Source organism: Lepisosteus oculatus, chromosome 3 (assembly GCF_040954835.1).
Source record: "Lepisosteus oculatus isolate fLepOcu1 chromosome 3, fLepOcu1.hap2, whole genome shotgun sequence".
NCBI lineage: Eukaryota > Metazoa > Chordata > Actinopteri > Semionotiformes > Lepisosteidae > Lepisosteus > Lepisosteus oculatus.
In genome coordinates this window covers 21,286,640-21,310,549 of record NC_090698.1, presented here as the reverse complement: position 1 = coordinate 21,310,549, position 23,910 = coordinate 21,286,640, and the positions used below count along the sequence as shown (strand labels likewise).

Sequence of the window (23,910 nt, the reverse complement as noted above, 5' to 3'; positions counted from 1 at the left end):
CACGTCTTCATTTAAGCCATGCTGGCCTTTCCCTGACTTTTATTGTTGTCTTGAATAGTTCCTTTTTTTAACAATGAAGTCCTAGTACCTTCCGGGATTTGTTTATTGCAAACAACTAGCTGCTGTTGACTCAAATACAAAAAAAATTGTACTCTATTTCCATATTAAACATGACTGGCGATGACCATTGTGGTATCCTCCTGCCTCATTGTGGTTTTCCCCTCTGGGAACAAGTCACACACGTGCCATGCTAATTCCCTGAGGAGCCTGGAATACTGAATTTCTGACCGTTGTATCTCCAGTTTCAACCTTGGAGGGCATTTTTAGTACTTATTTGGTTCTTAGTCCACTCTTATCACTGTACATAGGATGATTGAATGCTGTTAAAAACTATAAACCAGTCAGATACACTCACACATTGTCCAGGTCTCATGCTTGGCCTGCTGTTCTTACTCCCTTCCAGCTAAGTGGCAGGAGTGAATTGCATTCTTGGCCTGTGGGGAGCTAAAAGCGAGAAAGCCACAGAGACGTGTGATGGTTGCCATTATTCTTTTTCACTTGACTTAATTAGAGTGTAGTTACCCATTGAAATGATTTTTTTTTGTTTTTGTTGTATTTTGTGCTTCACTGTAATTTCCATTTTTGCTCTGCTGTCGAGCTCAACCACATGGTTTTCAACACCATCAGGTAACCCCCCATTAATCTCACTTTTCCCTCACTGCTCCCCTGGTCCCTTCTGTAAAAACTCCCCTTACCACAGCCCAAAGCCTATTAATCTTTCTTTGCCTCATCTTTATTCTTTCCTCGCCTTGAAGTTCACAATGTCAGGGGAGTCCAGGCTAACCTAAACCTCATTCATCTTTCTCTACCTGTGGTCCCTCTCCCCCACTATTTCCCATGCTTTTAATTTGCACTTTTAAGCAATAACCTTCATGAGTTCCCTTTACTGTCTGGGGCAGAGAGGTGTGTTCTGTGAGAATGCAGTCATTTTTGTATTCACAGATGAATCTTATCAGTGTATCTAGCGCTTCATCAAAGTGCAGGCATATTGATATACAACTGAACAAAAATGTGCGGATGTACAGTAAAATGTTTATGCTTTACACTTCTATACAATCTTAAGCAATATTTTTGTCCTGCCATTTTGTGGCTTTACCATAAGGTTATGCCTTATAACTTCTACATGTTCAACATGTAGGGGCTAAACCCTTTTCAATCTACTGCAATAGTCATTCTCTACTGAAATAGCAACACCAACAAAAAATCCATTTAACTTCACATCAAAACAACTTTCTTTAATTAGACCTGTGCTACGTGCAATGTCCTACCATCCCAGATAAGGAGCAAAGTTATAAATGGGGAGCTGACGCCAGCTGTTCCTTCTTTTCCTAGTTCAAGTCGGTTCACCAAGGTCTGTCAGCTTTGTCCATTAGAATCTGTCTCCCCTTCTTTTCCTGTTTGTGCTTTGCTGTGCAGCACTGGACCTCTAGTTTGTCTCTCTGACTTTACATCAGATTTGAAATCAAAGCTTTCTCTCCATACACTAGTTCAAAGTGGCAGTGTTCTTTCTGCTGCCTTTCAGACCAATATAGAATGCTGCCCTGATTGGTTTTCACTCCAGGCTGTCCATGTCAGAAGGCCAGTGCTTTTTCTTTCGCTGCAGGAGTGTTGGGCTAAGTGTTTTTTTTTCCTGGTTTCCAAAAGTTAGGCAAAGAATGTGCAGTTTCCAAGGAGAGTCGTGACTCTTACTGCAATTAAACTGGTCCTGGAGGAAACTTGGCCATTTTTCATGTTAAGCTTTAAAGATCAGTCGGTCTTCACAGTGCTGTGTTTTATTTTTTGTGATGTGTTCCAGATCAGATCTACTTGTTTTGTAGATCTGAATGTGTGCAGTTGTTTATTTACCCTTACCCCATCCATTCTAAACTCCCCAACATCCCAGTGACCTCATTAAAAGAGAAGGTTCTGACTGTCAAAGCTGGTGAAGAATCTAGTAATGAAAAGAAGTGTGTTGAAGTTTTCTGAAGTCTTCTTTCCATGGTCCTGGAAAACCACAGCCTTGCTGTTTTTAATACCAGCGTTAAATAAGGACTAGAGTGGTGGACTGTAAAATGTGTTGACCGGTGCTGATTATGTTTGATGTGCAGGTGTTCTGAACACTGCTGAAGTCAACACCAGAAGGTTCTGTTGCTTTCCAGGAGCAGGGTTGTAGATCCCAGCTCTGATTCCCGTTTTTCAGAGTTTCTGTGGAGACGGAAATGAATTTACATGTCGGTACCGAAGCAACAGCCAAGCACTGTGACAGGAGGCTCACACTTAAACACTTCCTCTTGCATTATATTCTGAAAAAATCCCCTTCTGTTCGGTGCCAACGGCATGTAAAAAAAATGTGGTTTCATGACACAGTAGGTTCTCACAGGCTCCTAAATGAACCGCCTGTGCCACTTACTGTGCCTCCTCCAAATATGCAACAGGCCACTGAGAGCACAAAATCTCCGTCATTAAAAGACAGCGGGGATTTGTGATCGGTCACCAAGAGTGTGGTGTCATGTGTGTGTATTTTGCGTGCAGGGTTTGGTCGAGTGATTTCTCATCTAACCTGAACGACTCCAGAAAGTCTGTTGGAGCAGATAAGATCTCCACAGCTATTTTCCAGCCCTTATCCCCACAAGCCCAACGTGACTAGCATGCCACGTACACTCGGTGACGGACATTCACGTACCCCCGGCTTCCTCTGCTGTTCTGGCTGAAGGTCAGGAAAGAAGAAAGCGTGTGTTATTTTTAAATGTCTCTTTAATTCAACGATATACTGTAAATCAGGCCTCCAGCATTAGAAATTCCTGCTTTTGCTTACAAAGGCGCTAACAATAGAGGAAACATTGGATGTGTTTTTGGAAAGCCCCTTTTTTTTAATAAAAAAACTTATGAATACAGAGTCTATTGACCAAAATAATACAAAGCATTTCTTCAGATGAAGGAATTTTTTTTGGAAGTTTAGATTCATCAGAGCTGTATCCAAAAATGTGTTTACTTGTCAGAACCTTTTACAGAATTTGACTAGCCAAACATGTTTCAGCATGGATAGGTGTAATTCCTACATATCCAATTTACATTATATTAATTAGTGAGCTTTTCCAGTTGAACCGTTTTTAAGCTCTTTGCAATCTCCATATTTTATTATTCCTTTTTCTTCAGGGTAAAAAGATAAATCAGCTATGTTGTTGGCATTATTGGGAATTTAACTTGTTACACCAAGATCTCCTGGTTAAGCATAATGAAGAACAGATGTAGAGAATTATCTGCATGGTTAACTCATAAGGGGATGCTGTATAGAAGGTGCTTTATCATTTTAAGAATAAGTAAGGGCTAAGCCTGTAATTGCCTAGTACATAAAATGAATTCAAGTCATTCTCTTTTTGTTTCAGCTACTGAAGGGGTGTTTTTTTGTCTTTTCTGAACCACTTTATTATATTTCTTAATTTGCTACGCTTAGTCTTCACAATGATACGTAGCATGTTTGAACTCACCTGTGTATATTATTCTACAGAATCACTATTTTTCATCTGTGTATACATGTAAATACTATCTGGATAGTACCAATTTAGCCTGTCTGTAAAACTGGAAAGATGACACACAAGTGTTTTCCGTGACCTTTGTATTGTCACCTTGTCTGCTTCTTCTCTTCATTAAACCTAATAATACCATGATTCAAGAGCAACGTTGGTATAGGAAAATACCAAATACATACCAAGTCTATTCCTCCCTTCCACAAAAACTGCTGGCTGGCTTCTAACCAGAATCTAGAACCAGTGTAAACATGGCCTTTTGCTGGGTGAACTGCTCAAGATCCTCCATCTATTGGTTTAAACAAAGAAAATGCTAAACACTTCGATATTATAAAGAGGGAATTTCCATAGGATTAATATACAACTCTCTCTATTAGTGACTGTTTTAACATGTAAAGACAAAACATTTTGATTCAGCCTCAGGTTTTTTATTTAGCTTTACTTGGGAATTCATTTGGGGGGGGTACTGATGTACTGATTACTGATTTAAGGGAAAACTGCATGTCTTGTGGTTTTACCTGTGTTAACATCTTCCTTCTAAACCTTTTGTGGGCTGCATCTTTGAATTCATGGGGAGAAATGCCTGCCAGTGATCACAAAATATGTTCATTCACAGAGCAAATTCTTGTATATATCATTGAGAGTTCCTGAGAGATGCCTTGGAATCAGAGGCTAAATGGAAAAGGTCACTTATACTGGCCATAGCAATTTAGACAGAACTGACATAAAAACTCAGTGACTTTTATTGGCCAGTTTTAAAGACTCAGTGTTCAGTCACACTTTGTAAATGAAGAGTACAAACCTACAAATAAAGCAACTATTCAATTAGAATGACTAGACCCAACACTTTTTATTTAGTCAATATATTTTCAATGAATTAATTCAGAATTAATTCAGAAAATATAGAGGTGCTGTTGATTTTAAAACCCTGTTAACTGTGTGTGCTGCTACATGTAAGTGGGTTGGTGTTTTGGTGTAACATAGACCTAAACAGTACAGTAGTGATCTAAGCAAGTTTAGAATTCAGTTACTAAACCATAAATTAGACAATGCATATTGTTGATCACATTTATTCATTGTTCATTTACTCATTTTAGTGTTCCCAGTGAGTCATGTATAAACTACAAATATCAGTGCCTAAACCTACTGGATCAGGAAAGCTGAGTAAAGTATCCTACACTGAGAATTATCTAAAAAAGAACAGGACACTGATAGAAGTGTTTACTACTGAGCTTTTATGACCCTCACTGTATTGCTTCTGACGCCTTGAACTCAAGGGTGTGCTGTCTGAGGCAGATACTGACAAAATAATACCTTCAGTGTAACAAAAATGTTTTATCTGCTCGACAACATTCTGAAACTCCCCTCTTAAGATGGTGCCATTCTGCTACGCAGGGTGATAGCAGCCAACTAAATGTAAGTCAAGATACTGATGGAGCTCAGAGACACTCCAGGAGTTGCAGAAAAGTCCTTGTGTTAGTGCATTCCACTGTATGAAAGTATATAGTGTAAGAAAGAATAGCAGTTCTATAGCAACAATAAAATATCATTTAAAATTATAGTAAAATAAGTAGCAAAGAAAGCTGAATAAAATAGACCCTGTATTGTGCTCATGATTTTCTCTGTCCTTTTTTTAAACTGATCTCAATTTAATTGCCTTTTTTAACTGAGATATCGTCAGATCATCTAATCTTTTATTTAAAATGAGCAGTTTACACACATAGAATAGATGCTTATGGAAGGGAAACGTTCCCAGAGAGAAGAAGAAAAGGTTATTTTGATCGAATGTTTGTGTCTAGTCGTCTCAACTATGCATCTCTCTGTCCCTTGCAGGCACAAGATCTAAATGTGATCGAAGAGGTGATCCGCATGATGCTGGAGATAATCAACTCCTGCCTAGCCAACTCCCTGCACCACAACCCTAACCTGGTCTATGCCTTGCTGTATAAGAGGGAGCTCTTTGAACAGTTTAGAAGTCACCCTTCCTTCCAAGACATCATGCAGAATCTAGACGTGGTAAGTAGAATGAGAGGGTTTGGTATTTGTAGGAAGTGGAGGACAGGGAGACATATTCCACCTTTTATTTACCATCCAGCATACATTTCTCAACCACTAGACCGCATTAGAATGACTAGTGGTGTATTAATCCTCCTCAAAGGCATGAACAATATCAACTTTATGAACTTCAGAAACAACACAGACACGAACCAATGGATAGAAACTTTGTGGAATTCCATTTAACTCCGAGAACAGGAGGCACTTTTACTCAAAGGGTGGTGTTAGTATAGAACAAGCTACTGTGTTGTTGAAGGCTTCTTTCAAGAAACATCTGGATGAGATCTTCAAGTAGCTGCTGTCTAGCAAAGACACCTGTTTCTTTTTCATATGGCAAACCCCACAGCACAAACAATAGAGTTTGCATATATTGCCAAACCGAGCACTGGTACAGATCTCACTGAGCAGAACACAAGCTCACAGGCCCATGGCCACAGAGGAACTGATGGATAGCAACCCAAGGACACCCCAACCAGATATCACCCACCCAGTAGCGTCCCAAACCCTGGTAACTCGTCTTCACTGCAGCCTGTTGGTTTATTCTATAGCTCTGAGTGAAGCATTTAGCTTCATGAACCATTCAGAGTCTCCCTGTATTATACATTTTATGCTGCACTGCTGAGATTTACATGCCTTTAGATGTCTGTATATGTCTGTTTTTAATAACACAAGATCAGTGGTGTTTAATGTGCTGGAGTATTCCGTAGGAGAAACACACAGAGCTTTCACAACTTTGTTTTGGATTGAATGCACTTGCTTTTAGTGTGGGAAACTAAAATCAAATTAATACTTGGAAATTTCCAACAATTCCTTACAATATTGTATAAATAGAGGTGTACTATAACTATGCTGAACTACATTTAAAATGTATGATCTGGGTATGTTTTTAAATAAAATAATATCACAGAAATTGTATTTTCTGTCCTTAGCAGGGGAGGTTACCAGGGTTAGCTGTGTCCTGGGAGTTTTTGATATGAGTTTTCTGTTTTCTACCCTGAATTTTAAGAAGCAGCATAAAATCCTGTCATTAAATCATCCCATATGTTTCTGCTTACACTTAAAACCACACAGTAGCGAACAAGTCATGAATTTTACATGCCTTCAGCTAGTATCATTTCACTGGGGAAGTGGAAATGCATTTCATAGTTTCTGTGCTTTACAGATTGGTGTTCATTATTTTTTTCACCTCATGCATTTCTAAGTTCATGATGCCTTAACTCCACTCCATCTTAGTAAAATAGGCAGATTTTGCAACACAAAATATTTTCAGCACTTTTCATTGCAAGAACAACTAAAAAGACTAGACAAAGATACACAACTCCAATAAAAACTACTATAGCTACAAATAATAGTGAGCCTTAACAAGATCATGTTACTCTGCACTTATTTTTGCCCACCTCTTTTTCTCACTTTTGGTAAAATGAAAATGTCAGAGATTCGCTAATTCTCAGAACCAAAAGTGTTAAAAAAGAGCTTTGTGGAATTTGGGCTAAAAAAGAGATGGTGCCAAGTGCCTTGTGAACGTGGCTGCACCGCTGGTGATGACACGTCTTAATCCCGCAGGTGATTGGCTTCTTCAGCGCACGGCTGGAGCAGGCCGGGTCTGACCTATCTGTGGAACGTGTCCAAGAGGTCATCAAGCAAGGAGCTGTGGCTCTGCCCAAAGATCGGCTCAAGGTAAGACGTTGTGGGAAAGCTCATGAACATCTAAAACTGGCCTGGTCTTTATTGCTGGAAGCATTTTAAGTGCTAAATATTTGATTTTCCCCAGGCTATGATATTGACTTCAGTGTGCTAAGGGACTCTGTATTGTCTTCTGAAACTAAAGAACACTTAAGGGAGAATTTAACTTAACTCACTTTGTGCAACTGGCCTCAAGTCGTAAAATCCGACAAAGAGTACTACTTCATCAGGGACTGTATGTATGTCTTCATGTAATTACTTTTTGGGGGGACTTCAGATCAGGTGATTGAAGAAACTTCATTAACTGCATAATGTCCGATTATATGATTCATCTTTCGGTGGACCTTAGCCATGATAACATTTCCAGTGTATTAAAGATAGAATATACCTCTCATAAATGAAAGGAACTTTAAAAGAATGTATTAGTGATACGAACATGAACATTACAAACATGAGAAGGCCATTCAACCCATCTAACACAAATGGATTAGGTGTATGTAAAACTTGAAGAAAGATCTCAACTGTTTGTAGCTGCATACTATTATAATAAGATAACACAAAACTACCTTGTTAGAAGAACGTGGTTCTTCACCACAATGAGAAGGAAAATAACATAGGCCTCACATACAAACATTAAAACTATGTGTTTTCTTGTTGAATAACAGTTGAATAATATGTATTTAATTGTTATTAATTATCTTAGTTTGGGTGAGAAGAAACCAAGCTTGTCATTTATCAATCTTTGATGCACATTGATCTGACTTTTCAAAATACTTGATTGTAACAGCTGAAATAATTAAAATATATTTGGTCAATTAAAAAGGAAAGGTAAACAAGGTAAATGAAGGAAAGGCAGTGAGTGCAATTAGGAAAATCATGCAAAATGCTATGCAAAAGTATAGACAGTACTGTATGTATATACTAAAAATACTTTAGGCACAAAATTAAAAGCTTTTCACATTGTTGCATTCCATTTACACTAGTTTCAAACCTCCAGAAACAACGATATAATTCATGTTTTCAGATAAAGAAATCAGTTATCAGTAAATTAGTTTTTTAATATCTTAAGATTAATTGCAGAAATATGTTACTTTTTTTGGTTGAAGCTGACTTCAACTTTAAATGGGCACAGTGAGTTTGTTGTTTGTTGTGTTATATTAAATAAAACCTCTGTTCATTACCTTCCCTGTATTTGTTTTAGTTCTTCCTCCATCAACATGTTTCCAGTTCATTGAGAGGGTGTTTTCCAGCCTGTTCTTTTTTCAAATGGAAATTATATTGTTCTGTTAGGGGGAGACCAATGTTCTCCTCAGGCTTGTGCTCACTCTGTAATCAAGAACTATCATTTGGCATATCTGAGTGTTACTTTGGCTATAGCATAAAACTGTTTCTTTTATCCTTTTTCAGGGCTTTCATGATCATTTGTCATTAAAAATTCAGAAAAACACATAGTGTCTTATTTCTCTTTGATTGTTGAGTTTAGCAAGAAATGTAGCAAGCTAAAAGAAAACTCATTACTGTTATGGTGGCTGTTAGAAAGTTAAGTGGGTTTGGTTTTGTAACCTTTTAACTGTGTTTTCTTCTGCCTTTGAAATGCAATTTGCATCACTGGTTTTCCCAAAAGCCTTGTAAGAGGATCTACCTGCCATTTAAGATGTGTTGAATCAACCCATTTTCTGAACTCGGTTTAGGATAGAGACTTCAATTTTAATGTGTAGCCAGTTGTTTTCACTGCAGCTTGTAGGATGCATTTGGTGAACAAGAAGTAGAGAAATGGTGATGCTGCATAGAAAAACATATAGTCACTCTTTGTGCTGAAAAGTTTATTGCTGTTTTAAATTGGGGCATTCATACAGTAGCCTATTGAATTTGTCACTATCTTTCTTTTAATTAATTAGAAAAGGGGGATCCCTTGACAGAAATTATATTTGTGAAGCAAATGCTAAACGATACAAAAGTGAAAAAACTAAGTCCAGTGGCAGAAAGTTATGCTTTTCTTCCTCAGTCATCTCCACCTTAATTAAGAAATACAGTGACATTCAGTCTTACCACTATTGATTACAGCTTTAATGCAGAACAGCCAGTTGGAGACAGAAACTGCATATAATTCACAGAATAATAGTCTTTGGTGTTGTATGTTACAGAGGCATTTCAGTAATTAAGGGTGCAGTGATCAGGTTAAGTAGCCTGCAATATCTTATTTCTGGAATACCTGTGCTGGATAATGAAAGCTTGGATAAGATTAAGGGTAATTAAAGATGGCAACATTTTCATTAGTATTAATAGCTACCTAGACCATGTGAAGCATGGCCTTTTTATATAACATATAAATATGTGTACATTATTAGATTTACAGGGAACCAAGGCAAAGGAACGTGTAGTAAATCACTCCTTTGATAAAATCAGGAGGGGGAGAAAATGGCTTCATTAACATGAAATCATGGGAATAGGTTGGCTTCTACAACATTCTGCTTCTGCCCCCTGAGTTGGAGAGCTTACAATAAATCAAAGTCAAAATCTATGCATCCGTAGTCACCAGCGGGCTCCAAGCATTATTCATGACCCACTGTTGTGGTAATTTTTTATTTGCCTTCTGTAAAAGAAGTATTAATTTATCATAAAAGGGCTGCTGTCTAAACTCCCAGGTGGCTCTGCTAGTAAAGTTGCCCTCTTCAGTTGGTGGTTAAGCCTGGGATCCAAGCATCACAAGTGCTAGCCCAGGCTAAGGACATTAGCTCACTGGGACAGGATTCCCTTAAGAGGGTCCTGGTATCACATTGCAGAAAACATTTTCTCAGAACCAATCTGAGTCAAGGTCACGGTCAAACTTTCAAGCACTAACAAATGTATAAAGGAAAGACAAGCTTGTCATTTCATTTCCATTGTTGAACTGTGAGCTTAGCAGACCTTAACTAACCAAAGGTCAAATAAGAGGCTAAATTGACGCAGTTGCTTAAGGTCACTTAAATGATGAGGTATTAGTCAAAACAATGACTTGGGTGGAACAGAATAAAGATGACAAGATCTTCCCCTGATACAGTATGTAGCATTCATTAAACACAAGCAAGTGTTGGCATACACAAGTTGTATTAGGTAGGATGTTCAGATAACCAAAAAGGGTGTCCTTTTAATTTGGTTGCTTAATCAGGTTTGTTTGGGTTGTCCTCTAACTTGTTAACATGCTGAGAAGACCCTGATTTCTGACATTGATGGAAGAGCAGTTTAGTAACTCCGTTTTTTTTTCTTCTTGCTTGAATGAGCCTTTTTGCCCGGGACGATGCAACATAGAAAGAAGTCAGTGACTGTGCTGACAAGTGTATTGGTTGTTTAAACTGGGTTCGTTCTTGCAGTTGCCTCATTCATCTGTCACAATTGCTAATTTGGTCATATCTGTAAAAGGGAGATAGCTATAATGAGTTTATCTTTGTAAAATTAGTATTAACTCATTGGTGGACAATTAAAGGAATTGCTAAAACTTCGGTGGAAACCCATGCTATCAGTTCTGGAAGTGGATTGGTTGCTATTGTGCAACCAATTCGGTGTTTCAGGGGGGGTTGCAATTTTTAGGGTAAATAGCCTAACATGTCTGTGATATAAGTACCTACTGTATAGATAAAAATACACAAGTACAGAGCTGCATCTTTTTTTTCTTTCTAACTGTATTTCTTTTTACAATTTCGCAGTGCTGAAAACAGTGAAAATAATGTTGCAAGGACACTAAACACTATAATGTTTTTGAAATTAAGTTTGTAATACTCTTGTATGTAATAGCATACATGTTATAATGGTAACCACTACTCAGAAGGACCACATGTCATTTCTGAATTGAAACAGTTAACAAAAATCTTGTAGGTCTTTATGGCTGATCTATAAGACCTGTTGGACTGGAATTCCTGGACCCGGGTTGGTCAGCCATTCGGTAGAATGACAGGAAATGAGATAATGCAAATTAAATGCAAAACAACTTTGTGGCCACATGCAGGAGTAAGACTAAACATCAGTATAAATGTAGATTTTAAATAAATAAACATTTTCCATGTTAAATGCTTTTGGAAAGCCGCAGTGTCCAAAGCAACTCGGAAACAAAAGAAGGTACTGTAAAGGTAACTGCAAGATCCGGACAGCCAAAAAGAGACATGTGACACTAGGTACACCTTGGGAATAGGGGTTTTGAGTGTGGAGCTGTCTCGTCTGCAATATGTTAACCAAACTATGAACATCTACTGTATGTTGCTGTGACTTAGTATTTAAATTGGGACTTATTAGGGTTGTGGGAGTATGGAACAAGCTACCCGGCCATGTTGTGAAGCTGATAACCTGGTTTATGCCAAGAAGTGACTGGCTGAGATCCTTGGATCAATTAACTGCTAACTACAACCTGGCCACATGGACCGAAAGGCCTCCTCGTTTATAATCACGCTTAGATTCTTATCAAGCCAAAAATTGGATATCTGAGGTGTAGTAGTTCAGGTGGGTAGCTGCGTCAGCATGCTTAGACTGCAAAGGAACAAGTAATAGGTTTATTCCATGCTGAAAGCACAAAGAAAGAAAGAAAGCACAACGTTTCGGCGAAGAAGGCTCCATGGCCGAAATGTTGTTTTCTTTCTTCTCTTTTTTGCATGGAATTAACCTGTTGTTCCTTATTAGAGATATAGCCAAACACTACGTATTTTGTGCTTGTAGCGCTGCTTTGTGTTATGGCCTCTGATCAATACTCTGTAGTTGAAATATTTTTGTGAAATAAGGAACAGAATGAGTATTGCTGTCTAAGTGCATCTATCTCTCTGCACAGCCCTCTTAATGCCCCCAACGTCCCCTTTAGAAACCTGCCTGCTGATGTTCCCTGAGGCGCCATTTTCCCCCTTGTTTCAGCTGTCCTTCAGTTTTGTTCACTGTAACGTTCAGGAGAGGGCAACTCCACTGTAGATAACATCGGTGTCAGAAGGCTCAGATATTTGGACATTTTTTTCATTATATACCAGTTGTTTATGATGTAATTTGCGTGCACATTTCTGCATACATGATTAAAGCTATGATACAATATCAGAATAATGTTAAAATAATTTCAATGTTTTTCTTTTTTACTTAAGTTAATTTTACATTCGAATTAAGAGTATTTTTTTACCTTAATTGCACTACATTTTGATCGCCTACCTTGATCTCAGTAGTTAATTCATAAATGCATTCATTCAGGAGGATCAAGACTTTTGTATCTGAATCTCTCAGAGATGCAAGTTAGACTTTTGTTCTGTGTCTGGTAATAGTTATTGTGTGCTTACATACAATCACTGGCCAAAATGATAGGAACTCCTGGTCAAATGAGCAGACACCCTCATACATGACTGGCTTAAGAAGCATGTTCACATTCTATGGGCAGAACACGCCCCAGATCTCTGTCCTACTCTGTACTTATTGAAGTACTGGAATGTTGCGTGCAGTCTTACACATTACCCTCTTCGTTGTCTGAAATGAGTAGTATCCTGATTTAAGAATGAGATAATCTCTGTACATTTAAGAACCCTGTGAACTATGTATCACATCATTTTCAAGCTGTTCTAATTGCTTTCTAGAGGCCCAACACTTTGTTCATTGAGGTTCCTAATAATTTTAATTGGTGTTTGTTGAGTGGGGCAACTTTCTTTATGTAGAGAAGAGAGAAAAATCTATGCTTTATTTTTTTCCAATCTGAATCCAGAAAACACAGCAAAAAACAAAGAGTGTTGATGATAAACTAAATTCATCCCACAACTATATGGTTAAAAGATATATAAGAAATGCTTTAGTTGACAACTGTCTGTGTGTATTAGGCATGGTTTTGTTCACCGGCGCTAATGTCCAGACTGCGCCCTATTTTGTCTGTCAGTTATCCCCCAGGCCTACCGTAAGGCCTGCAGACAATGGCACCACCCCAGTCCAGCCAGCCTGGCTGCCAGCAGCAGATTTTTTTTCTTTTCTCAATTTGAATATCAACAGAGACAGGACTGTGTTGTTACTCTGGCTATCAGGCTCAACGATTTTTAGCAACAGCTTTCTGGAATTTTTTGTTTGGCCAACACTGCCTTGCTCTGTAGTGATAAGCAATAGACTGTCTGGCTCCTCAGCAGAGAGGCTTGCTTAAAAAGTAAGCCTTCCCGTTCCATCATTCTTTGGGTGACCCTCCTATGGCTCACAGGAGCACGGATCCCTGTGCGTTCTATTTCAAGCAATCGTAAAACATATCTTGTTTGTAAGGATACGTTCATTTTTTTGTGTTTTGTCACAGTTCGGATACAGATTATATTACAGTGTGTTACTCCTCTTATTTCTCTTGGCTTTATAGCTGCACAAATATTATGTAAAAGTTGGGTTAGAGAAAGGCTTGTTTTCATGGGTTCTCAGAGCTTTTGCCCAGCATTTAAGTTTTTTAAAAAATTGGGGGCTCTCATCTTAAATTGTATTCCCAGTACCACCTCTCTGACCCCACTCCGTTACCTTCTTTAATGGTAAGACAGAGAAAAGCATTTCTTGCCATTAATGAGGTTTCATACTGTTGTTAGTGAAATTGTGTCCCTTTGCTGTGTTCTCCTGTTAATTCAGTTATTTATGGTGTCTTCAGCATTGTGAGAAACAGATTCTCCATGAATGTGAAGCACTGAGATGCATTTAGTTTTCTTTGCAGATCTTATCATTACACAGGTTTTGCTTGTTTGTTGTTTTGCTGGAAGGTTCACTGAGTTTTTCTCAGGGCTAAAGTCAAATTTAATGCAGATATTGTGGTTTGGCAGTTTTCCTGTAGGGCAGGGTACAAATTTATCCTTTTCCGAAATAGTGCATATATACTTTATATCTCTCCTGCTCAGTTTGCTAGTTGACAACAGCCATCCTGTATGGCCACATTTGTGGATCCAATGTCAGTTACTTATGATTACGATTTCATTATGATACTGTAGGTCGTTGAACAACCTATCAGCTGAATCTTAATTAACAGTCAGAGCGTCCAGGACCAAATATATAATAGTTATTTAGCTCTGTGTTTGCGCAATTCTGTGGTAATTTCACAAACAATCATGAAATAAAAATGCAGTCACACTTGCTGAATAGGAATACGATCACAATCATTGGAGGTGCTGTTGTACGCACAGTACCCATGGAGCTGGCCCGACAACTAGGACTGAAAAATCAAATAATACTACAGAACAATTTTGGCAATAAAAGGTTATTTTTTTTTAGTTCCACCTTCATCTCTCTTTTATTACTTTGGACAGCCTAGGCCCTTGGTTAATATTGTGACCCCTTCTGCGTGTTTAAGGCTTGCAGGCCAGGGACAAAGGTGCTTGTTAACCACTATGGCTGATATTGCACTAGCAGGGTCTCAGCCTTGTTAATTCTCTGCAGCCAGCTCATGCAGGAATGATTGAGGAGGCGAAGTGTGACACGAGAGCATGACTGGCATCATCATTGCGGCACTCATGCAGGCACTGAGGCACAGGTACACCTGAAGGCTGGGGGAGGGCAGAGCCAGCAGAGAGCATTACATTACATGATGAAGGAAAGGAGAAGGTCTATTTTTTTTATCTCTGCCCTACTGCAGCTGTGGTACTGGATTTCACACATGTATTTTCATAGTTCTACATGTATGGTATTCCAGGGATATTCCCTCTTGGGAAATGTTTGAAAAATTAATTTTATTATATTTCCTGACGCAAAAATAAAAATTCTGGTTTTGGAAATGAGACCTTGGGGTAAATCCTAGGTATTACACAATTACAGACTGCATTCCAACAATTTTCTAGTTGACTAGGACCAATCAAATAGTTTATTTTTAACACTCTATTTGAAGTTTAATGCTGTTAGTGCTTAAGTGTAAACCATGCAACAGCCCAGCCAATAGTTCCTAATGACAAAGTTGACTAACCATTATGTTAAAAAGTTACATTTTACTGGACGTGAAATGGTGAGTGAATTCAGAAATAAAATATATTTTACAGTATCTTTTCAGTCTTGTTATAGAAGTAACTGATGGTAACTTAGAGGGAAGAGATGCTGGAGCTTTGGGAGTATATCCAGGGAGTGCTAGTGTTTCAGTATGCTTCATACTTCATTCCAGTGTCATATTATAGATACTATATCTATGACAAAGCACATTGTTGTGTTGCAGCAATCTTAAGTACTGGATCATTGGACACAAGATAAAAGTATCAGATTGGTTTGTGTGTTTTAAAAAATAATTTAATGATTGAAATTTAAAAATGTCCTTTTGTTAGATAAAATAGTTCCTTTTCTCACGCACTCCTCTTTGGAGGTGTGGCGTATGTTTACATGCAGGTACTTCAGACTTGATGTTATGCCAAGGTAAAAATCCAGACATCTTCCCATAATTCTGATTAATTAGAAATCAGCATTTTCTCCTGCTGTCACCATAATACACCATAAAGCCTATTAAAAGGTTCCAAGTCTACAAAGGGATTGATGGGATCAAGACTCCGTTCTCATGTATTTCAATGATGTAGCTTTTATAACTTTTTTTCACATACTTGTGCCTTCATTTGCCCTCATATCTTTTTCAGTCATCGCAAATTAAAAAAAAGCTAAAAGGCTTCCTCTTGCAGGCTTCCTACTGAATGTCTGAGGCATCTATCACAGACCTAGGTCACCACCCTTTTTTTCTTTTCAAAAATGGCATATAGAAGATTGTCGCATTTGAAGAACTTGGCTGCAGTAATTCTGCAGAGAGAAGAGGAGTTTGTTTGTTTTTCTTGGTAAAAGAGACTGATAAACAGGGGAAGAGGATTTGTATCACAGGACGCAAAGATCAGAGGCCTCAGTTAGCTTTTGGATGCGTAGTGTTTCAAGTCAGTGAGTCCAAACTAAACCCTGATAACAGTGGCTGGTCAGTCTGATCTCACAGTTAATGATTGGGGACAGTATGTCTGTCTCTTGTCTCTGTTCCTCTGTCTCAGTGTAATTATTAGCTCTTTTTTGTGTAAATGTCTGTTGAAGGAAACGGAAGAGATAACATGTTCAAGACCAGCCTCAGAACAAACAGGAATATTTTTCCTTCCGCTTTTGCTAATTGACAAAAAAAATACATCAACTACGACTTTTCACTTATTTTTCTTTGAAAACAGAAAAGCTCAAATTGGTTCTTATTTTGTCAGACAAACTGATAGTAGCTCTATTAATTGGACCCCATTTCTGAACAGACAGATCAGAGAGGGGTTATACCTCCTGGAATTGTTTTAGAACATTTGCTAGGAAAAGTGGTGAAAATAAAATTAAGGGCTTTCTGTTGCACTGATTATTAAGTGTTTTGACATAAGGTGATTAGGAATAGTCCTCCACAATAATTTAGATTGGCCTTTATTAAAGTATCTGAACAGGAGTCATTCAGCTCTTCAGACACATTTATTCACCTCATTCCTCAGCTGTTGTTTTCTACCAAAAAAAGGGTGTTCTCATACAGTACCATGGCGTTGAACAGATAGAGTGATTCAAAGTCTAAGCTAATCTGAAATAAGGGTGCACGTCTGTTCCATTATACTGTATGTCTGATCAAAGAAAACTGATCAGTACCATCACTAGCCACAACTTCCCTATGCTGTAAATCATAAGAGGTCTCTTTTCTGTATTTCAGGTTGAACGTTCAATAGGATTCTTAAATTTATATTTATTTCATATCATGGTATCTACTTAAGGAAGGTCCTGTATTCTTCCCATAATCATTTATAGTTCTTGCCCATTCCACAGTGGTTAATCAAGGGTGTATCATTATCTACCAGGGTATCACGTTGAGCATAGCATCTTGTTAAAGCAACAAAGTACAGAGCAGTTTGTAAAGCACAGGCTGCATTTCCGTGTAGACAGGGCTTGCAAGGGAGATGCTATCTCAACCAGGCAGGATTTCTTTTTTTTAACTCCAGTAAACATCATTCCACCCTGTCTGTCTGAGCAAACTTCCTTTAAAGGCAGAGTAAGAATGAAGAGTCCTGAAAGTAGCTACAGTATCTGGCCAGGCACTCGACACATAAAGCATGAGGCTGAGAACAGTCTGTCCGCCTGTCTTTGTGGGGTGACCCTGGAGGAAGTCCAGCAACAGAACACAGTCCCACACACAGGCACACAGGCACTGATCTCTGAGGAGCAGTCTTGACTAATAGGTTTGCGATCCTGAACAACAAGTGCCAAGGGCATATACCACCTAATGAAAACACGTTTCCTTAGTGTTCAGGTGTTAAAGCACAATGTACTGTATACTAAGAAGTCAAGGGAATTTGTGAATTGTTCAACTGCTCTTGATCTGTCTATTCTGAGCACTTCCACGCCTTTCTGCCACCACTCCTTCATGACAATAAGATGTTGCCTGGGACTCAGAGCCAGCCCTTCACTGCCATGTGAACCTTATTATCCCCACTGAAGTACTAGCCGTGGAGAGCACCCCGATTGAGCTGAAAAGAGGTGCCAAAGTGTAAACGGCACCAGGAACATTCAAGTCAAGTCCAAGTGTCAGGAAAGTGATAATGACAATATTCTGGGACCAAACACTATTCCTAAATATATAAATAATTACTACATTATATATATATAGAGTATGTGTGTATGATACATACTATACACATTATGTGGTAACTGACTAGAACTCATCAAAACAATGATTTAATTTCTGAAAGGCTTTGCCAGTGTAATCTTTAATGATGATTTAATACAAAGTATTTGCTAATCAAATATGTTAGTAACAGAGCTATAGCCTAATAAGGAAAAATAATATTCAGATAATCTACTCAATGTGAAATTTTAACATATTTCAGATTTCATCACTTTATCTTTCAGTATTTGCAGCCAAATGTGAAACACTCATTTCATGAGTCAAAACACCAGGGAAGTGAACATAGTCAAGGGTTACTTCACAAAAAATTGCAACTGTTGATTTCAGGCCATTGTGAAAGCAAATTTACTGAAGACAAATATTGAATATTGTATAACTGGCAAATTTAGGAAGCACTGTAATGCTTCATGTGAAAGCAATTATAAAGCTATAAACCTACTGTCTTCCAATTTCCACTTGGTGATCATCATTTGATTATTTGAGTTAAGTTTTTCAAAAACATAGAAAAAGCTCCACTTTAGCATAATACTTTTTTTCCTCATTCTGAAACTGTAGAAAACCCACTATGCAGAATCTTGAAAAGTTTGCATGGTCAAATTCATACATGGGTGTGAGCACCATCTTAAAGAGACGGACTTCAATACGATTAAAAGACATAAAAGCAGAAAAAAATGCATTGCGGCAGAAATTGTCAATTAGGAGTACAGAAACTACAGCAGGTGGATGTGGGTCTGTTGGCTCAACACAAGGGAAACACTTGACACTCAGGGCTGTGGAAATATGATAAGATATTCCTCCATTATTGATGGAGAGGAAAAAAAACTTGCCATCCCTTAGTCTTCTTATTTTGATCCTGCCTGTCTGTGGCAGGATATTGTTGGCCGTAGCCAGGCACTTATAAATAATAGAAGGGCTTGTCTTTTATCTCCTTTAGTAATCACTGAAGTATGACTTTCCTCCGAGACAGTACCTGGATGGTGACATACTGTAGGCAGCTGGCAGACATGGTCACCGAACATCTATCTTCTTTTCAGAAACAGGCACAATCCTTTGTAGCGGGGAAAGATCACCCTTTTACGTCTTTGTTCCATGCCTTAGCCTGAGCAAGCAGTAGAAATGAATTCATTTAAATGTGTGATGCTTAAAGTTTTGGAATAAAAGTACTTCTTAATGTGTTAAGCAGTGTTTTTTTTTAACAATTCTATTTGGAATGATTCCTTCATCACAGACATAGCACATCACAGTAATTATCCGAGTTGTGAATTATAAGCCTGGGATGATACATGGCCTCTGATGTCAGCGTGAAACAGAAGTGTAGCCACTTGAGACAGAAAAGAAGTGTAGCTTCTCAAGCAACGAACGAAAGTACAAGTATATATGGTTCTATACTGAGATAAAAACATCCTTCATTTTGAAGGCATTTATTGTAGCACAAGACTACCTTTTCAGCTGTTTTGATTTTCTTTGTTCAAGACATATTTACTTAAGGAGCTTTGACAACACTGAATGGTTAAATAAGAGATCTGAAAAATATTTTCTTAATTTTCCACATGCAATGGGTAATGGTGTGTAAATGAACAGCTGTGATACCACAACAGTTTTTTGAGAGCTGTTAAAGCTTTACCAGTTATGTTGCAAATGATTCTAAGTATCTAAGTACTTATTATTAACTTAAGCCACCCAAGGTCATTCACAGGGGTGTTCTAATAGTACAACACATGCTGTGAAAAGTCTAGGACTGAAGGTTGTGCTATGCCTGATGACAAATGCAAAACTGCTCCACAATCAGTTGGGAATATCAGTAAGGCACACCTGCCTTTAGATAGATAATACTTTATTAATCCCGCAGGGAAATTGATGAACAAATTACTGCTCTGAACAAATGAAGAGGTCATTGATCATAGTTTAAGATCTACATCTCCATGCCTCCACACACCCATCTGTCTGTGGGTGGAAATAGTAACAGTGATTGTTGATAACAATCATACATACAGTCTTTTAATTTCTAGATCACGTGGCAACTGCATGGTAATATTGCAACCACAGGTTATAGTAATACACTGTAGTAGTTTCTTTCCTTGGCATCTTCTAAAAGGACAAAGACAGAGTGTTGAAATAGCTTCTTACTCAGTTGAGCATCATACTGTCCCATTAAAGAGCTCGAAAGCATTAAAAGTTACTTATATTATTAAAATACAGTAGAAAACATATATTTTGTGTGGTGCATGGTGTTATGTCTAGAAATAAAATTGTGTGTTGTGGTGAAAGCTAAAAGCTTTTAAAATTTCTAAAATTTTATAAACTTTCCATTTAAGAGAAAAACATTCTTGATTTTGTATTACATTTGACAAATACAAATAAATTATATTTTAACAATACTTTAGACAAAGTAAAGTGTATGTAATCATCAACAGGAATATTGTTTTGTTCATTTTTCTACCTGGGTCATGTTTTGCCAGTCTTATCTCTCTGCATTTTGCTTTCATACATAAGACACTGCAATACCTTTAGATGTGCATGCAGACAGTTACAGACTAGAATAATCCAGCTGTGGTCATCTCTGTTTAGAAAACATGTTTCTGACCAGCCTGTTGATGAAGATTTTACTAATAAGATAATCTTTTGCTTGTATCCCTGTGGTTGGTGCTGGATACATCTTGTTAAATGAAACCTGATCCAGACACTGCTAGTGACTGACTTCTAAACATACATGTTTTGTCCACAAAGCTATACTGGAAGATTCCAGTAGATTCCAGATATTCATCTTAAAGTAGTCGGTCAAAAACAAGTACTGTCTTGTGATGGATTACTGTGATATCAGAATTAAAGTTGATTAAATTATTTGTTGGAGAACATGATAGAGGTTCATCTACAGAAAGATGCCTATTTTTAATTCTGCCACCCTGCATTTTCCACTCTTAGGTTTTAACCTGGCATAAAGTCATGTTGTAGGTTCACACTGGTTGTTTAATGTTAAAACATTTTGAAAGAAAGTATTTTGTAAAAAAAAAAACAAGTCAAGTAAGTTTCTTTTTTTTACATATTAACATGTTTACTCATTTAACACCAAAAATATTACTCTCACCAAAGGGTTGCAAGACAGGACTATACTCTACTCTGGACATCGATCCACTGCAGGGATCAAAGCACAAAGCTTTCAGGGTACAATTTAGAAAAGTTTGATATTGAGGAAAGCATGTCACGGGATTGTGGGAGGAAACTGGATCCTCCAGAAGGAACCATATGGGCATGTGGGGACCATGCAGACCCCACACGGAACATGTTCCAGGCTGGACTCGAACCCAGGAGTTTGAAGTGTTGAAGCATCTGATTTTTCTTTAATGGAGATGATAAAAAATAGGCTATGTACAAACAAGTGGAAAGCTGTATGGGACACACAACAAAATTGGATTATTCAGGGTTCAGATTATTACTTGTGACACCTTTCTGTTTGGCCTTCCTGAAGGGCTGTCTGGCGCTGCACCATTGTTTCTAACTCTTCGTGTTCTTATGCAGAAGTTTCCGGAGCTGAAATTCAAGTATGTGGAAGAGGATCAGCCTGAAGAGTTCTTCGTGCCGTACGTCTGGTCCTTGGTCTTCAACTCTGGAGTGGGTCTATACTGGAACCCACAAGGCATCGAGCTCTTCAGCATGGACTCGGGCTAAGCGTCTGCGCTCAGTGTGTGTGAGCGCCCGCGTGTGTGTGTGCTGTGTTTGTGTGTGTGCATGTTTGCAAGTGACAATATCCTCCCCCATGTGCAGCAGCATGGGATGAGGTCCTGCTGTCTTTGTGGTTCTCAGAGAAGCTGTTGCACATGGCTTTCCATTTCTATTTGTCTGGGACTCAACAGCTGTCTACAGTGTTCTGCAGCTTCACTATCGGAATGGAGCAGAACTCATCCCAGGAGACCAAAAAGGGTGAGCTAAGCAAACAGGAAAGTACGCATCCATGGCTATGATCTTAAACGAGCAGCTATATAGACATAGGTGTGCATTTCATTTACTTCTTAAGTGTTAATTATGTGATTTTATTTTTGCTACTTTCTCATGTTTCTAAATATTTTTCATAATTTTGGAGAAAGAAAAAAATGCCCTGGCCCTGAAATTCCAAGGAGATGTGATGTGATGAAACTGTGATGCGGAAATTGATTGCCGAACCCCTTTCTCTTCATTTTGTTTTTGAAATATTAAGTAGGGTTTTTAAGGGTCAGGAAAGAGGTGTGTGTGTGTGCGTTGAAGCAGATCACTTACAACAGTCATCCATTGAATGTATAGGTGCTCATTTCACAGATGAGCTGACTTTTTCATTTACCCGTACTTTTGTCTTCTCTTAGTTTAACACTGTGTTTTTACACACTAAGAGGGAAACCCCAACAAATTAATCTCTCACAAAACAAGACAAAGACGCGATAAGGCTGATAACTTGATGTTGTTTATTTTTGCTCACAAGAGGTAATCTCAGTACTAACATCCTAGAGATATCTCTTATACGTCTTCTTCATACAGTAGATGTATTTGTCAAATACTCAGTTAAGCCTGTCTAGAAAATAGTCTTTTCTTCCTGGTCACTGTGTCAGTATGAAGCTCTTTGAACTCGAGAGAAATTGAAGTGTGCAAAAGACAGCATGCCTTTTATTGCAGAAGTTTAAATATATTTTAAATGTGTTTTGTACTTAAAAGGGCTGAGGTACCATACAATACAAATATAAATGAGGACAAAAAGAGAGCCCTTATGAGCACCTGCGCATTTGACCTTTAAATTATCTCTGTTTGGATTTAGGAATGCATGAATTATTGTACAGATAGTTTTGGAAAGCATGTTTGTTACACTGTCACGAATCCCATGGTAGAGATTCTGGGTTATAAAGAAATTGTGAGCAAAGCTGATGTGATTAGGTCTTGTTTGGCAATTTCTTATTGTGTTACATTCGTAACAGCCGAACAAAATGGGTGCACTGTGTAGATATTACTGTATAATAATTTATTGGGATTGCCTTAGCTAGCTTTATATTGGGCTGTTGTGAAGGGAGACGGAAGGGGTCTTCACTTTTCTGTTACCTGCAGCTCTGTGGTTGTGATTGATAGCACAGATCATGCTGTTACACAATAAACAGGAACATCAGTCACCAGCAAAGTTCAAAAAGTGCTGTGGCAGTGTTTTTTTTTTTTTATTTGGACTGTTATTTGGTAGATAACACCTTTTATTTTGCAAAGCACACTGCTGTTTAGGAAGTTTAAAAAACATGTTATTGAAACAAAAAGGGCCTGTGAACCTGCTGGCCTGTGAAAATACAAAACTGTTGAATGTTACTATTCTCAGGTAACTAAAAGAAGAAAAAATACAGAAAATTTAAAATATTTACTTTAAATGTTTAACTGTGGGTGGCAAAATATTTATCCTCTGCAGAGCGTATACCAGTCTACACTGTAGTGTTTTTTATTCTACAATGTAAACAAATACAAATAAAAAATATCAATACCGAGGTAATGGATATTTGTTTTTATTGCAGTGATGGAGTTCTTTGAATCTTTGATGCTCTAACATCTTCTGCGAAGCATGGCTTTGAACACCATGTTTCAGCAGCGTAAACTCTGTGAAATCAATATTTTATTTTTTTCCTAATTCAGAAATGCCATGTTATTTTATTGCTCTAAGTGAAGAGGAATACAGAAAGTGTAGAGCATTCCCTACCTGTAGTGTATAAGCTCACACCCCAAGTGTATTTCAATCTTATAATTAGAACATGAATACATTAACCACCAATTTGAATGCAGCCTGAGTATCTCCACTGAAGTTCTGTGAATTCTTATCTGTGCAACAGTTTTATTTATGTTTTTTTTTCTGTCACATTATTATTTATCAATTTCGAGCTTACATTTCAGAACTTGTTTTAACAAAACCCAAGAGACAACTTGTAGGGCTCATATTCTACTTCGTCAGCAGCGTGCCACGTTTGTCTTCCGTTTACTTAAAATGGAGATATTTTTGCACCTGTTGAGGACTCAACATTAGGTTTAATTAAA

The 23,910-nt window shown here is 37.9% G+C and overlaps 1 protein-coding gene across 2 annotated transcripts in view; it reads left to right on the top strand.

Moving 5' to 3' along the window:
• Positions 1–23,369, top strand: part of dym (dymeclin) — a 150,687-nt gene extending 127,318 nt beyond the window's left edge. For both annotated transcript variants that reach the window (XM_069187013.1, XM_015339502.2), the window contains 3 exons: positions 5,400–5,582; positions 7,185–7,298; positions 21,403–23,369. In XM_069187013.1, coding sequence (XP_069043114.1) covers positions 5,400–5,582; positions 7,185–7,298; positions 21,403–21,552 — 447 coding nt within the window. In that variant the 3' untranslated portion in view covers positions 21,553–23,369. The remainder of the gene's footprint in view (positions 1–5,399; positions 5,583–7,184; positions 7,299–21,402) is intronic.
• Positions 23,370–23,910: the final 541 nt, after the last annotated feature.